At 40.4% G+C, this 16,291-nt stretch overlaps 1 protein-coding gene across 1 annotated transcript; it reads right to left on the bottom strand.

Moving 5' to 3' along the window:
* Positions 1–5,601: 5,601 nt before the first annotated feature.
* On the bottom strand, positions 5,602–16,282 carry DYNLT3 (dynein light chain Tctex-type 3). Its single transcript, XM_005889417.2, has 5 exons — positions 16,202–16,282; positions 13,206–13,247; positions 8,637–8,760; positions 7,943–8,020; positions 5,602–7,424 (listed from the first exon to the last, which is right to left on the bottom strand). Exons 1-5 carry the CDS (start codon positions 16,229–16,231, stop codon positions 7,348–7,350), a joined length of 351 nt encoding a protein of 116 aa, XP_005889479.1. The 5' UTR covers positions 16,232–16,282; the 3' UTR covers positions 5,602–7,347.
* Between the last annotated feature and the right edge of the window lie 9 nt (positions 16,283–16,291).

Raw genomic sequence — 16,291 nt, 5'->3', positions numbered from 1 at the left:
TATACATCAAAAAATGAATACTTTGGAACGTCCCTGGCAGTCCAATGATTAAGACTCTGCCCTTCCAATGCAGGGGCCATGGGTTTGATCCCTGGTTGGGAAACTAAGATCCCACATGTCAGAAAAAAAAATGAATACTTCAGTTTTGGAAAAGCTGACTTCATTCTTTTAATAAGCAGAGTACAGGTTTGGTTTATTGGTAAGGTCTCTGAGTTCAAGATAATAAAAACATAATATATGAAAGTACCTTGTATTCCATTGTTTATAACTGAGAACAATAAAAAGAAAAAAGTCCTCAAATTAAGGTATAATTTTTTAAGTGGCTGGGAAACACCTCTTACTCTAAACAGGGGTTGGTAAACTCTGGCCAGCCTGTCACCTACTTTTGTAAATAAAGTTCTATTGGAACATGGTCATGCCCATTCATTTACATACTATCTTGGGCTGTTTCACACTACAATAGCATACTTGAATAGCTGCAAAGGCCTATAAAGTCTCAGATATTTATTACTTGGTCCTTTAAGAATGAGTTTGCTTTAATTATTAAGAGACCACTACTGTAGTCCTGATCATTTTGAGTGGTACTCTCCATGAGCATTATCTGTAGAAGCCTATGTTAGCACATGCAGCTTACTCCAAATTCCTAGCATACAAAATTAAAAATTAAGGAAAAGTTAGTACATGATATAATATTAATTTCCATGGAGATTTTCTCTATAAGGTATTATAGGGATTGAAAACAACAGAACTGTCATTAAGTAATAACGCTGCCTCACGTAAAATTCTGTGCTGAGAAGCCTGAATGGAGATATCTCAAGTTAGAAGCTGGCATACAGAAAAACATCTAAAAAGACAAAGCATTCAATAAAATAAAAAAGCTTATTTGGCATGAAGCAAGCTGAATACACATTATTGGCTAAGCCCAGGCATCAAATTCCCTGACCTGGTTAGGCAGAACTGCAAAGACACTTCCCCATACAGTCTTCACCTTTAAAGCATCCCAGAGGGAGGGCAGCTGCCCACATTTTATGTCCTCTAGGGAAGATCCCAGTGGTGCCTATAAATGTCTATACAAAGTCCCAGCTTCACCTCTGAGATCCTTAGAAACCATTTTAGGAAGAGATGCTCTTCATGAAGTAATTAGGGGCCATTTCTAATTAGGCCTGGATTGTCAGTATTTCCTACATATTCAAGGTTGACATGGAGTGACACAGAATGGGACCACCATGAGAAATATAGGATTTGCGATTAGACAAGGTAGACTAGAAACTCCTGGACCCCTGAGGTTGCTGTATGTTAATGGTGGCTATCTAAATCTTGGAAAGGCTGAATGCTTAAGATCCTTTTATAGGGAATTTAGTAAATATGCAAAGGTCAATTTTATTGAATTATTAGACACTGAAACTATAAGCCTCTTTAGCCACAAATATAACTCTACCTCTGAATATAAAACAAGTTCCCCTTGGGTAGATTCTAGTGCATGGGGTGAAATTTTCAATTCATCACTCAAACTTTTCTTTGGTGTCTGTTATAAAAAAAAGACCTATTGAAGGTCAGGAAGGGCGGCGGTGAGGAGATACCCCTCGTCCAAGGTAAGGAGCAATGGCTGTGCTTTGCTGGAGCAGCCGTGAAGAGATACCCCACGCCCAAGGTAAGAGAAACCCAAGTAAGACAGTAGGTGTTGCAAGAGGGCATCAGAGGGCAAACACACTGAAACCATACTCACAGAAAACTAGTCAATCTAATCACACTAGGACCACAGCCTTGTATAACTCAATGAAACTAAGCCATGCCCATGGGGCAACCCAAGACGGATGGGTCATGGTGGAGAGATTTGAGAACCCCATGAACAGTATGAAAAGGTAAAATGATAAGATACTGAAAGAGAAACTCCCCAGGTCAGTAGGTGCCCAATATGCTACTGGAGATCAGTGGAGAAATAACTCCAGAAAGAATGAAGGGATGGAGCCAAAGCAAAAACAATACCCAGCTGTGGAGGTGACTGATGATAGAAGCAAGGTCCAATGCTGTAAAGAGCAATATTGCATAGGAACCTGGAATGTCAGGTCCATGAATCAAGGCAAATTGGAAGTGGTCAAACAAGAGATGGCAAGAGTGAATGTCGACATTCTAGGAATCAGCAAACTGAAATGGACTGGAATGGGTGAATCTAACTCAGATGACCATTATATCTACTACTGTGGGCAGGAATCCCTCAGAAGAAATGGAGTGGCCATCATGGTCAACAAAAGAGTCCGAAATGCAGTACTTAGATGCAATCTCAAAAATGAAAGAATAATCTCTGTTTGTTTCCAAGGCAAACCATTCAATATCACAGTAATCCAAGTCTATGCCCCAACCAGTAACGCTGAAGAAGCTGAAGTTCAATGGTTCTATGAAGACCTACAAGACCTTTTAGAACTAACACCCAAAAAAGATGTCCTTTTCATTATAGGGGACTGGAATGCAAAAGTAGGAAGTCAAGAAACACCTGGAGGAACAGGCAAATTTGGCCTTGGAATACGGAATGAAGCAGGGCAAAGACTGATAGAGTTTTGCCAAGAAAATGCACTGGTCATAACAAACACCCTCTTCCAACAACACAAGAGAAGACTCTATACATGGACATCACCAGATGGTCAACACCAAAATCAGACTGATTATATTCTTTGCAGCCAAAGATGGAGAAGCTCTATACAGTCAGCAAAAACAAGACCAGGAGCTGACTGTGGCTCAGACCATGAAATCCGTATTGCCAAATTCAGACTTAAATTGAAGAAAGTGGGGAAAACCACTAGACCATTCAGGTATGACCTAAATCAAATCCCTTATGATTATACAGTGGAACTGAGAAATAGATTTAAGGGCCTAGATCTGATAGATAGAGTGCCTGATGAACTATGGAATGAGGTTCGTGACATTGTATGGGAGACAGGGATCAAGACCATCCCCATGGAAAAGAAATGCAAAAAAGCAAAATGGCTGTCTGAGGAGGCCTTACAAATAGCTGTGAAAAGAAGAGAAGTGAAAAGCAAAGGAGAAAAGGAAAGATATAAACGTCTGAATGCAGAGTTCAAAGAATAGCAAGAAGAGATAAGAAAGCCTTCTTCAGCGATCAATGCAAAGAAATAGAGGAAAACAACAGAATGGGAAAGACTAGGGATCTCTTCAAGAAAATCAGAGATACCAAAGGAACATTTCATGCAAAGATGAGCTCGTTAAAGGACAGAAATGGTATGGACCTAACAGAAGCAGAAGGTATTAAGAAGAGATGGCAAGAATACACAGAAGAACTGTACAAAAAAGATCTTCACAACCCAGATAATCACGATGGTGTGATCACTGACCTAGAGCCAGACATCCTGGAATGTGAAGTCAAGTGGGCCTTAGAAAGCATCACTACGAACAAAGCTAGTGGAGGTGATGGAATTCCAGTTGAGCTATTCCAAATCCTGAAAGATGATGCTGTGAAAGTGCTGCACTCAATATGCCAGCACATTTGGAAAACTCAGCAGTGGCCACAGGACTGGAAAAGGTCAGTTTTCATTCCAATCCCAAAGAAAGGCAATGCCAAAGAATGCTCAAACTACCGCACAATTGCACTCATCTCATACGCTAGTAAAGTCATGCTCAAAATTCTCCAAGCCAGGCTTCAGCAATATGTGAACCATGAACTTCCTGATGTTCAAGCTGATTTTAGAAAAGGCAGAGAAACCAGGGATCAAATTGCCAACATCCGCTGGATCATGGAAAAAGCAAGAGAGTTCCAGAAAAACATCTATTTCAGCTTTATTGACTATGCCAAAGCCTTTGACTGTGTGGATCACAACAAACTGTGGAAAATTCTGAAAGAGATGGGAATACCAGACCATCTGACCTGCCTCTTGAGAAATTTGTATGCAGGTCAGGAAGCAACAGTTAGAACTGGACATTGAACAACAGACTGGTTCCAAATAGGAAAAGGAGTACGTCAAGGCTGTATATTGTCACCCTGCTTATTTAACTTCTATGCAGAGTACATCATGAGAAACGCTGCGCTGGAAGAAGCACAAGCTGGAATCAAGATTGCTGGGAGAAATGTCAATAACCTCAGATATGCAGATGACACCACCCTTATGGCAGAAAGTGAAGAGGAACTCAAAAGCCTCTTGATGAAAGTGAAAGTGGAGAGTGAAAAAGTTGGCTGAAAGCTCAACATTCAGAAAACGAAGATCACGGCATCCGGTCCCACCACTTCATGGGAAATAGATGGGCAAACAGTGGAAACAGTGTCAGACTTTATTTTTCTGGGCTCCAAAATCACTGCAGATGGTGACTGCAGCCATGAAGTTAAAAGACGCTTACTTCTTGGAAGGAAAGTTATGACCAACCTAGATAACATGTTCAAAAGCAGAGACATTACTTTGCCAACAAAGGTTCGTCTAGTCAAGGCTATGGTTTTTCCTGTGGTCATGTATGGATGTGAGAGTTGGACTGTGAAGAAGGCTGAGCTCCGAAGAATTGATGCTTTTGAACTGTGGTGTTGGAGAAGACTCTTGAGAGTCCCTTGGACTGCAAGGAGATCCAACCAGTGCATTCTGAAGGAGATCAGCCCTGGGATTTCTTTGGAGGGAATGATGCTAAAGCTGAAACTCCAGTACTTTGGCCACCTCATGCGAAGAGTTGACTCATCGGAAAAGACTCTGATGCTGGGAGGGATTGGGGGCAGGAGGAGAAGGGGACGACAGAGGATGAGATGGCTGGATGGCATCACTGACTCGATGGTCGTGAGTCTGAGTGAACTCCGGGAGTTGGTGATGGACAGGGAGGCCTGGCGTGCTGCGATTCATGGGGCTGCAAAGAGTCGGACACGACTGAGCGACTGATCTGATCTGATAAAAAAAGACCTAATTCCTTTACCACACACACAAAAAAATCACAGATTTTTATCCCACTTTTAAAAACCTGTTATCAAGGATATAGTTTCTTACTCAAACTTTAAAAATACAATCCGCAGTATCGTAAGATTACCTTAAAAATGTGATGACGGCTGTAGGTGATGAAAATGCTTTCGGTGACTCATAATTAGATAACACCCAACTTGGAAAGAAGAGCAAAAAAGTACTTCTTATCAGAGAAAACGTAATGAGATGTTGCTATCATTTAGGGCGGTATACTGGTACTTTACAAACATAAAATTATAGCTTTACCAAAATCCAAGTTAGTACTTACAGCTGAATACCCTAATTTTACATACTTAAAGTCCTTAATTAAAAAAACACAAAACAGCAACAACTCAATTGCAAGTTGACAAATAGGACAAAATTCCTTGCCACAAATAGTTATTAGAAGCTAATAAATAGTTACAGAATATATTTTATACTGCTTTTTAAAATAATTTTTCATTAAAAAATAATAGAAGGCATAAAATAGGAACTGTTATTTATGTTAACATCGGTGTTCACCCAGTGAACACCAGTGTTTGGCTTGCTATTTTAACAGCATTTATTCTGTACAATGTATCTCTGTGGTCCAACATTCATTTCATGTCCCCATTCTTATTATTTAAAATTTCTTAAAGACGATGTCATTTCTTATTCAATGATCATCCAGAAGCAAACATACAGTGCAGGAAGATAATCTTTATTACATTTTAACTAGAAACAGAGCAGATAGCAAGTTCACGAGGTATTTTTGATTATTATTCTCTTAAAATCAGGCTTCAATAACAATAGTCAAAAGCGAGCCTTAACTGCACAGATATATTTTGGTCACTATTAAAATCTTCAAGGGCACCAAAGCCAGCAGCGTAAACTAACATAAAGGTAATCACTGAAAAATTTAATGTGCCAAAGTGTAGATCACTGCATTAAACTCTATCCTTGTATTTTCTTAATCATCTTCTTCAACACTGAACAATTATTGTTACTCGGCAAAATATCAAACATGCACATAGCATGCCTACAAGAATACTCTCTTAACATTGTCAACACTATGCCTTCCTTTCCCCCTGGAATTCAATGACTCATGGTTCCACTCCCTACATGTATTAGTGGTAATATGCAAAATTTATTTTGTTTTCAAGGTTAAATAGCAGATTGACTTTGCATTTGGTGGCCAGCTGTGTACCCTAATTTTTTATCAGTTATTTCTTTCACAAATTTAACTACATTTCATAAGCCCTGAGATATTCAATAACCTGCTAATGATTGTATACTTTTAATTTACACTTTACTCAATTTGAACCCCTCATAAGTACTTAAAATTATTTACAGATGATTGTAACTAAAGCAATGATGGAATTTACTACTTGTGTATTAGACTGATAATAAGGCCTTTAACTAAGAGTTGCATATTTTATGCAGTTTTTTGCTTGCTAGGAGCCATTCTTAAAATTACATCAATGATTCTCTGTCAGTAATAATTGCTTTTCATTTGCTTATTCCTACTTGGATAACCAGATTCACTTTTTTCCTCTTATAAAACAATATTTTTTTCTCTTTCCCAGACATAAATGTTGTCCAACTGACTAGGTACCAAAAGAAAGTTTGAATGGCATATTGATAACTATGATTAACAGAAAAATAGCTCATAACAGACATTCAATAAATGCGTCTTCTATCTGGAATGAATGAGTTGTAAGGCAGCTGTTGGAGTCTTATACTTTCATCATATGCTGTAACTAATTTTTTTTTATTTTATTTTATTTTATTTTGCTAATTTTCTTTACCTAGGGAATTCAGGTTACCCAATTCAATTAAGCCCTCAGATGTAAATCTAAGAATTTTAAATTTTAAAAAGTGATTTAGCTATTCTCAGAAAAGGTAAACAAGTTAATAATAACAGTTGCTACTAGTTGATGGAAAAAAAAAAAAAAAGGATGGGATTACTTTCCACTAAATCATACATACAACTGAGGAGAAATAAAAAACTAAGCATTAACTGATTTTTATCATTTTCTCCACAGTTATCCTTGCAGCATTTTTGTTCATATATTTATCCCTGTTAACTTTTCTAGCTGAAAGAAAATTTAATTATCTTCATGGATTTCCCCATCTCCTTACATACATATTGTTAGTGAAAAGCTGGTGTAAATTTAAGAGTGTATTTTCATGTCATGCCATATTTATATATTTGTTTTTTGCTAACATTAAGTTTTCCCTATTTAAATGATCCTGTATGGAAAATGAGAAAATCTGCCAACTTCCTACGAGACTGCTTGCTTGCACTATTCTGTTTTTGTTGATAGTTTTGAAGCATATTGCACACTTGTCATCTAGCATATGAATAAGTAACTGTTACTCTTTTTAGAAAGGATACACTGACAAATTCTTAGATTAATGGCTTTGGCCAAGTATTTTTAGCCAGCTACAGGACAATAGCAATGGCAAAAACATTGACGATACAGTTCATGGTTCGGTTCTCCCATCTTACAGTGCAGGTTCCTGAAAACACACAACGAAGGGACTCAGAAACATCATAAACATCAAAATTATCAGGAATATATATACATTTTTCATAGGTTTTAATATCATATTTAATACAACCCATTAACTCTTCCCCTTTCCTATTTGTCTGATAGCAGACTTGCCACTAGGTATAAAGCAATTCTGTTGATCAAGTCTTGTGGGAATTTAAGTAGAGATAAATAAAGATTTAATAACAAGGACCACTATATAACTTTATCAGAAGTTGGATTTTGTTTGAGTCAGCTTAAAGTCTCTTAGGGGTTCCCAGATGGCGCTAGTGGTAAAGAACCTGCCTGCCAGTGCAGGAGACATAAGAGATGTGGGTTCGATCCCTGGGGCAGGAAGATCCCCTGGAGTAGGAAATGGCAACCCACTCCAGTATTCCTGCCCGGAAAATCCTGTAGACAAAGGAACCTGGTGGGCTACAGTCCATGGGGTCACAAACAGTCGGACAGGACTGAAGTGACTTAGCACGCACATACAAAGCCTCTTACCATCAGATGTGGTGTCCCAAAAACATGAGCTGGCTGTGTGAAAGCCATATGGACTCCTCTGGACCACTGCACAGGTCACTAAAAATAATGATGCAGAGTGAGAACACTTAAAAGGAAAAGTAAGTGTTTGAGTTCAGAGCAGTAAATGCTATATAAATAAATAAATAACAGAAAACAAAGCCTTCAGTGAATCAATTGAAAAACCTAAGTCTCTCATTTTGATGATTTATTACAATAATTGTGAACTCATGGGATCCAGTCTGTTTGTTGCCCAGTGCCATAACCAATGGTAATCGTACTACAGGAAAAATGTGGGCCAAATCATGTGCCTTGTCCCATAGGCATAATTCAGACACAGAAACAAAGAAAATCAATATTATGTGTCACCTCGCAATCCTACTGAAAAGACAGTAGGGCTGAGGCGGTTTCAGTGAAAATAACCGGTGCAAATGTAAAAGGTGATGTTACCAAGACAAGTAGATGGTTGGCAGGAGCACAAACTGCTTTTGAGTAGCAAGAGATCTCCATCTTTCAGGTATTATCATAGATTATTTGGGGATGAATAAGTTAAAAGTCCTTCACACCCTATTAGTATCCAACTTGAGGGTCTATCATTCATTTACATTCTCTAAATTCAGAGAAAACCACAGAGACTAAAGTGAGTAAACTAATGAGGAAGGACACAAATACTTACCAATATACTTATAAGCTTTTCCCAACTTAACCAGATGTGCTAGGGATTGTTCCACTATGCTTGCAGTCCATTGGTTGATATTGTTCTGATTATAATCTTCACCTCCCAAGACCCCATCTATACACTAAAAGGGCAGAGGACAATTATACACATATTGCAGGAAAAGATTTATTCAAAATATAAAATATAACCCAATAAAACATTTTAGAAAATACGCATCTGGTAAATATTTATTATGCATTGTCTCTAACTGTTGGAGAATTTTCAAAGCATTTCTGCATGCATTATCTCACTCTGAGATATTACAGGCCATGTAAAGATAAATGTGACATGGCCTCTACTGTAAAGAACTCAACAGCCTAGCAGAGAAGCTAATAAAAGAACTCTATCACACAAGGAAGACCAATCCAGGGTGATAAGTTATGTTGTAAAATGATTATGGGGGGGTGATTTTAAAAGGGTGATATCAATTGGTTAAAGAATGGCTTTGCAACACCTGAGATTTGACCTAGGTTTCAGATGCTAGAAACAAAGGAGACAAATGAAAAAATATATTTCTCATGTACAATAATTATATTTTCATCCATATAATGCTTAGCTATCAAAGAGCAAGCACACCTACCACTAAAAGTGAATCATCAACAAACACTACTTTTCAGGCACTCTAGAAACAGTTAAACATTTTCCCACAGTGTTTACTAGTATCCACTTCTGATACTTGATGAAGAGCACTGGTGTAGCATCACAGTCTTAGGTTTTAAGACTCTAAGACTCACTTTAAGACTTACCTCTCCCACCCTAGTGTGACCTTTTGCAAGTGACTTCATCTCTTGAAACCCCTATTTTCCCAACCACTGGACCACCAGGGAAGTCCCTTATTTATCTTATAACTAGAAGTTTGTACCCTCTGACTGACATCTTCCCCACCCCATGACAATTATCATTCTACTGCTTCTATGAGTTTGGGGTTTTTTAGATTCCACATATAAGTGAGATCATATAGTATTTGTCTTTCTCTTGACTTATTTGGCTGCTACTATTTTTAATTCAAGGGATAGAGCCAGGAGAGTAAAGCATTTATTCAGTTCATTCATAGAATCCAGCTTAATAAGACAGACATACACACAGGTGCACAGCTTTCATTTACTACAATTCGACTATAGTACAGGCAGAGTCGGACACGACTGAAGCAACTTAGCAGCAGCAGCAGAGGCATTAATGGCTTCCCAGGTGGCTCAGTGGTAAAGAATCCGCCTGCCAATGCAGGAGATGCGGGTTCAATCCCTGGGTCAGGAAGATCCCCTGGAGGAGGAAATGGCAACCCACACCAGTATTCTTGCCTGGAAAATCCCAAGGACAGAAGAGCCTGGCGGGCTATGGTCCATGGGGCTGCAAAGAGTCAGACATGACTGAGCACACATGCAGAGGCATTAATGGGCTTCCCTCGTGACTCAGACAGTAAAGAGTCTGCCTGCAAGAGGCATTAATTAATATGGAATCCTAAGCTGGATGGTATAATATCTTCACTAATTATAAAATATAAAAAGAGAAATGAAATTTAGAGGGACTGAAGAAAGTAACATGGCTCAAATTATTCTCCCAGGACATTCAATAACATGAAGAGTTAGGAGAGTCAGTGGCCCAAGGGTCAGTGGGCCAGCAATTTCATTCTGGCTTTACCATTCCCAAGCTGACAGTCTTTGGGAAACCTCTGCCTCTCCCTAGACTGCCATACCTTAATGAGAAACAAGAGCCCTTGTTCCCTTTCACATTATCTAATAGGACCACTTCAGTTTCTGTTTGAAGCAATAGAAACATCCGGGGCCTGTGGATGCCATTGTAAATAACCCTGCTAATTACTATTAATTAACATTTAGCCTCTTCATTACCATTAACCAGGAGACCTACTAGATAATGAGGTCCTTAACCTGCTCTGTATCCACAGGGCAAAACTCAGAAGTCAGGCACGTAGCAGACACTCCATACATGTTTGCTGTTCAAGTAATATTGGCTTTGATATACTCTCTGGACATCCTGAATCAAATGTACTTTAGATTAAGCTCCAAGTTAATTCCATTTGTAACCCACTTTTTCTACCAAAATGTGTTTGTGGCAAATTCTATTACTGACAATGAATAAAATATATGCATATCACTGATGAGTGAGTGGCTCTAAGACTTCAGTAGGAAAAATATAGTAGCAGAGGAGCTCAGAGCAAGGACTCTTAAGAAAATAAGGAGATTGGCAGAAGATAAGAAAAACAAAAATGCCTGCTGAAATTATACAGTCATCTGGGAAGTGTTGAAATGTTTTCAGTAGCGCTCTCTCTCCCCACCCCACTCTCTGTCCACCTTCCCTCCTTCCCCCACCTCTCTCCCTCAACTTTTTAATGTCTCAATAGCAAACAGAGTTGGCTCAGGGAGAGGAAAAAGAATAGACTAGTAGCAAAATGCCACCTGTGGGAAACCTGAGATGTCTTTCAAGTCTCATATTTCATATGAAAATTTCAAATGAAGCTTGCTTTTGACTCCATAGTGTATCCATTTGTATCCATTGTATCCGTTTGTTATCGGTATTTGAAAATGGTTATTTATATTACTTAACCCCTTCTTGCAAGTATGGAAGTAAAACTGATGCCCTAAAACACACTCAGTGGCTTCTAGGACCACCTAACCACCACTAAGTATGTGTATCACATTTTAAGAAGCATGGTTCTTTTACCTGAATAAACTATTTAAGTAACCCATGCATGTGGGTTGAAAAATCCAACAGAAGAGTTTACAATGAAAAGCAAAAATCCTCTCCTCCCTACTTTTTTTCCCCCCATCCTTAGCCCCCTTCTGCAGAGCAAACACTTTTAGGGTACAACTGGTTTTTAAAATCTCTTAAGGGTCCCTTACATATCTCCAGATAACGTTTTTATTGCTATGACATGAAAATTTAGTTCCCTGTGACCACCTGCCACCTCCTGCCCCAACCATGTCCCCTCAATATAGTGAATTCACTATTTTTACTTCAGTATATTTACACCATTAGGAGCACGTTTCTTTTCTACTCTGGATGTTTCTTTCTACACAGAGGATTTTTCCTGATCATCCCTGGCCTCTTGCCCCACCTGTTATCATTCCTCCCCATGGAGGGGGAGCAAGTTACCTGCTGGTGCTCCACCCTTCTCATCTGGGAGAGCCAGTCTAAAGAGTGAGTACAAGGAGAATCAGATATCACCTTTGTTATTGGTTAAAAACTACATTAAAGATTGGGGCTTCCCTGGAGGCTCTGTGGTCAAGAATCCACCTGCCAATTCAGGAGATGTGGGTGTGATCTCCAAATGCTGTGGACCTGAGTATTGGGTTTCTCCTTCCCTCTTCACCCAAACCAACGAAAGGCACCAGCCTGGTTAAGTGTTTCTGCTGACTCTAACTTTTCCCTGGATGCCTCTTCAGAGGTCTGAACTGAACCGGTACGCAGTTTGAAAAACAAGCTCCCATCTCTAATCTTGTTGTCGTTCAGTCCCTCAGTCATGCCTCTTCGGCAACCCCATGGACTGTAGCCCACCAGGCTCTTCTGTCCATGGCATTTCCCAGGCAAGAATACTGGAGTGGGGTGCCATTTCCTCTTCCAGGGGATGTTCCCAACCCAGGGATCACACCCACATCTCCTGAATTGGCAGGTGGATTCTTGACCACAGAGCCTCCAGGGAAGCCCCAATCTTTAGTTTTTAACCAATAACAAAGATGATATTTGATTCTCCTTGTACTCACTCTTTAGTCTTTTCATGTGGTTCATAATCTGTGTAAAGAAGCAGGTACCATTGAAAAGACTCCTCCAATACCTCAGCATCCTTTGCTTCATGTTCCATCCAGCAAGGACAGTCTTTGTTGACTTTCCACTTTGAAAAATGAGGCTGCTATCATTCCTGCCCTCCCGTGATCCATGCTATCTTCCGCCTCCCCAATGCTCTCATTTGTGCTTCTGCATTGTCAAAGTATGGAAAACTTTGCATTTTTAAAATCATGATTTCATTAAAAAAAATTAGTGGTTTAGTATTTTTAACTCTATATCGTATTTGTTACAATATTGCTTCTATTTTTTTTTGGGGGGGGGGCGTGATTAAACCCATGCCGCCTGCACTGGAAGGCAAAATCTTAACCACTCGACTGCTAGGCAAGATCCTGCATTTTGTTTTAATAACGAAATATTCCTGGCTACAAAGTTCTAATACATGATTCTGAACTATTAAACATTTACAATAATATGTGGCCCCATTGGAATAAAAGTTATTTTATTCAAAAGACAGAAAATCAGCTTTAGAAAACAGCAAGCCAATATTCTAGATCAACACTTAAATATCCCTTTCAGGGTAAGCCTCAAGATGCCTAAGAGCATACAATATGACTGACAGCATGCAATATAACAAACACAGAAGCAGCCCTATAAAGAATTAGTGAATGAATATTAAAAATCTTGTTTAATACTCAGGCTTTTAACTTTGTACTGAAAGTGAAAACACAGTTTTAAAAAATTTCACCAACGCATCAATCTTCAAGATAAACAAGATACATAACTCACCTCTTTAACAATATTGTGGGCTTCATCAGCATTGAAGCCAACCTAAAGATGGAAAACAAAAGATATAGTGGCTTTCAACACAGACTTCCTTCTCCTGGGAGCTATGATGCTACACAGAATACCCTAGGCTGGCCTAGACAGGTATTGGTGACAGGGGACCGAAGTGAAAAGGGGCATTAGGATTAGATTACTGAGGCTACTAATCCCACCTTGATCTTTAAAATCGCAAAATGCCATGCCACCTACCTCCCTGGAGATTTTCACTTATTAGATCTTGGGCAGAGCCTAGGCAACATTTTTCTTAAAGTGCTTTACTCATATGGGGTTTCCCAGGTGGTGCTAGTGGTAAAGAATCTGCCTGCCAACACAGGAGATGCAAGAGATGAGGGTTCCATCCCTGGATTGGGAAGATGCCCTGGAGGAGGAAATGGCACCCCACTCCAGTATTCTTGCCTGGAAAATTCCATGGGCAGAGGAGTCTAGTAAGCCCACAGGGTCGCAAAAGAGTCAGACATGACTGAGAATGTGAGCGCTCATATACACACTGCTACTGTTGCTGCTGCTGCTGCTGCTGCTAAGTCGCTTCAGTCGTGTTCGACTCTATGCGACCCCATAAGACGGCAGCCCACCAGGCTCCCCCATCCCTGGGATGCTCCAGGCAAGAACACTGGAGTGGGTTGCCATTTCCTTCTCCAATGCATGAAAGTGAAAAGTAAAAGTGAAGTCACTCAGTCATGTCCGACTCTTCGCGACCTCATGGACTGCAGCCCGCCACTCCTCCGTCCATGGGATTTTCCAGGCAAGAGTACTGGAGTGGGTTGCCATCGCCTTCTCCTAGCATATACACACTACTATATATAAAATAGATACTCAACAAGGACCTATTTATATAGCACAGGGAACTCAACTTAATATTCTATAATAACCTACATGGGACAAGAGTCTGAAAAAGAATATATACATGTATAACTAAATAATTTTGTTGTACACCTGAAACTATCACAACACTGCAAATCAACTATACTCCAACATAAAATAAAATTTTTTTACAAAGATATGGGCAGCACAAGAAAAAAAAAAGTGTTTTCCTGGTGATTCTGATAAACACCCAGACTGCAGATCATTGTGTTGTAAAGCTCAGGAAACAGGAGACAGACATATGTGTTATCAGTACACAGGAAATAGTTGTGACCAAATAATAATGAGGGGGGCCATGAAAAAAGAATGCTGGTAAGTTTGAATTTTGTTCTTAACTTATGCTTGGCAATTTATGTGGCTTTCCTGAGTTAAAGTTTATGAAAATACTTGATCATTCCAAATTACTGTTACTTTATAACATATAAATAATATTTAGACCTTTAATCTATGCCCATAATACAACAGGTCTGGCAACTTTGTCTTTCTTGGGGAGTGGCCTGATACAATCTTGAGTTAAAAGCAACTATTAATGACTAAAAAATGTCCTAGAGTCAAGAAATAGGTTATGTGATAAGATCTCAGTCTAAACCAAAACATTTCAGGTAGTACATGACTTGTTTCCATGGAGACATTTTTTAGGTGCTTTATGACATCAGCATGTTTGTAAATCCCACTATACAACAAAATAGTTAAAAAACCGAAGTAAATCCTGAAAATAAGTACCTTGTTGAGTACAGATTTAAAGTATTTTCAACTTATTTAATTATACCAGATAATTCCCCAACAACACCCTAAATCATCAGAATAATCATGAAAACAGGTGTCACAACTGCCCCTATTAAAATAATTTTACCTTCAAATAAGGTCCTTATCTATTTTCAAAAGTGGTCTACAAACTAAATAATGTCCATTTCCGTTCAATTTGGAAGGTCACCAGGGAATCAGGTTGTACTGGATGGCCATGGTAACACATGTAATTTTATTTCTTTTATAATACAGGCATTTAGGGGGTACCACCTTAGCAGCAACAGCAGTACAGAACCCTCTCAGGAGTCAGGAGACTGGTACTTTCAGGGGATATGCCTTGAGGATGAAATTGCTTATGTTTCAATTTCTAAAATAAGAAAACCACTAACCTTGAAGCCTGTATGCCACCTGCATCATAGCAGCCTGAGTTTAAATGTGATCTTAACTTCTGCAAAAGCTCACATCCTAAAGATGAATGGTCCAGAACGCCCTTCCAGGGGTCTAATAATACACTATTTTATGCTGCACCTCCACCAGGTGCCTGCCTAGTTTTATTTCAGGGCACCATTCACCTGTGGCTACCACTGGACAGAAAATGTCTTTGTCTGTTCTGCCCTGTCACAGGTTATGCTGGGATCCAACAGGCCTCATCCTCCTCCTGGTTAGAGAGAAGCCAGAGTTGTAGCTGTGTAGTCAGAGGTCTGGGTTCAAATGGAGTGGCTGTCATTTCTGGCAGTTCTAACTTTGACTTAGCCGCCATGAAAGTCACAGTCCCCCGTGGGTAACAGGAAGATGACAATTGACATCACGGGCTTCTGGTGAAGTTTTGGGAAGCCTGAGTCAATAAGCAAGGGCTCCTAATCCATAAAGTACCTCCTTCCAAACCACCCCAGTGAGAGCGCCTGGGAGGGGCAGCGGCTCTGCCACCAGGGCCTCGCTTGGCAGGGATGTGGCCCCTGCTTTGGGGACACCAAGGGGCAGAGGAAGCAGCCAGGAAGACCGGTTCCCAAGGCCCGCCCTGTAGACGGGCGGCTCCCGCCACCCCACGCACCCTAAGTCAAGGCTTCTAACCTTCGGCCCCGACCCCACTGCCAGCCCCCAGCGCTCCCAGTAGCTCCTGCCATCCCGACTCTCACCCCACCCTCAAGGCCTCGGGGTTGGGGGCCGAAGAAGGGCGGGGCGGATCCCAGGCCCTGTGGAGAGGACCTAGGCACGGCGGACGCTGCACCCCAACTCTCTTGGCTGCTGGATGCCAGGAGACCACCCTGCCGAGACAAAGTGCCGAAACGGGCGGGGGCGGGGGTCGCTCGGGGGCGGCGGAGGGGCGGTACCTCGTCGCAGGGGCGATGGTACTCCTCCATGGTGGCGCCGAGTCTCCTGGGGGGCGGAGCTATGGGCGGGTCAAGCTCCGCGGCCGCGCA

The sequence above is a fragment of the Bos mutus genome, chromosome X, assembly GCF_027580195.1.
Source record: "Bos mutus isolate GX-2022 chromosome X, NWIPB_WYAK_1.1, whole genome shotgun sequence".
Lineage (NCBI taxonomy): Eukaryota > Metazoa > Chordata > Mammalia > Artiodactyla > Bovidae > Bos > Bos mutus.
Note: the sequence above shows the minus strand (reverse complement) of the source record. Positions and strands in the feature narration are given on the sequence as shown.

What these genes read in the sequence shown, in the direction of transcription:
- DYNLT3 (XM_005889417.2), bottom strand. Translation starts at nt 16,231, where the DNA reads ATGGAGGAGTACCATCGCCCCTGCGACGAG. An exon ending in CCCACAATATTGTTAAAGAG is followed by an intron (nt 8,761 to 13,205) that starts GTGAGTTATGTA and finishes CTGCCCTTTTAG; the next exon opens with TGTATAGATGGGGTCTTGGG. An exon ending in TTGGGACACCACATCTGATG is followed by an intron (nt 7,425 to 7,942) that starts GTAAGAGGCTTT and finishes GTGTGTTTTCAG; the next exon opens with GAACCTGCACTGTAAGATGG.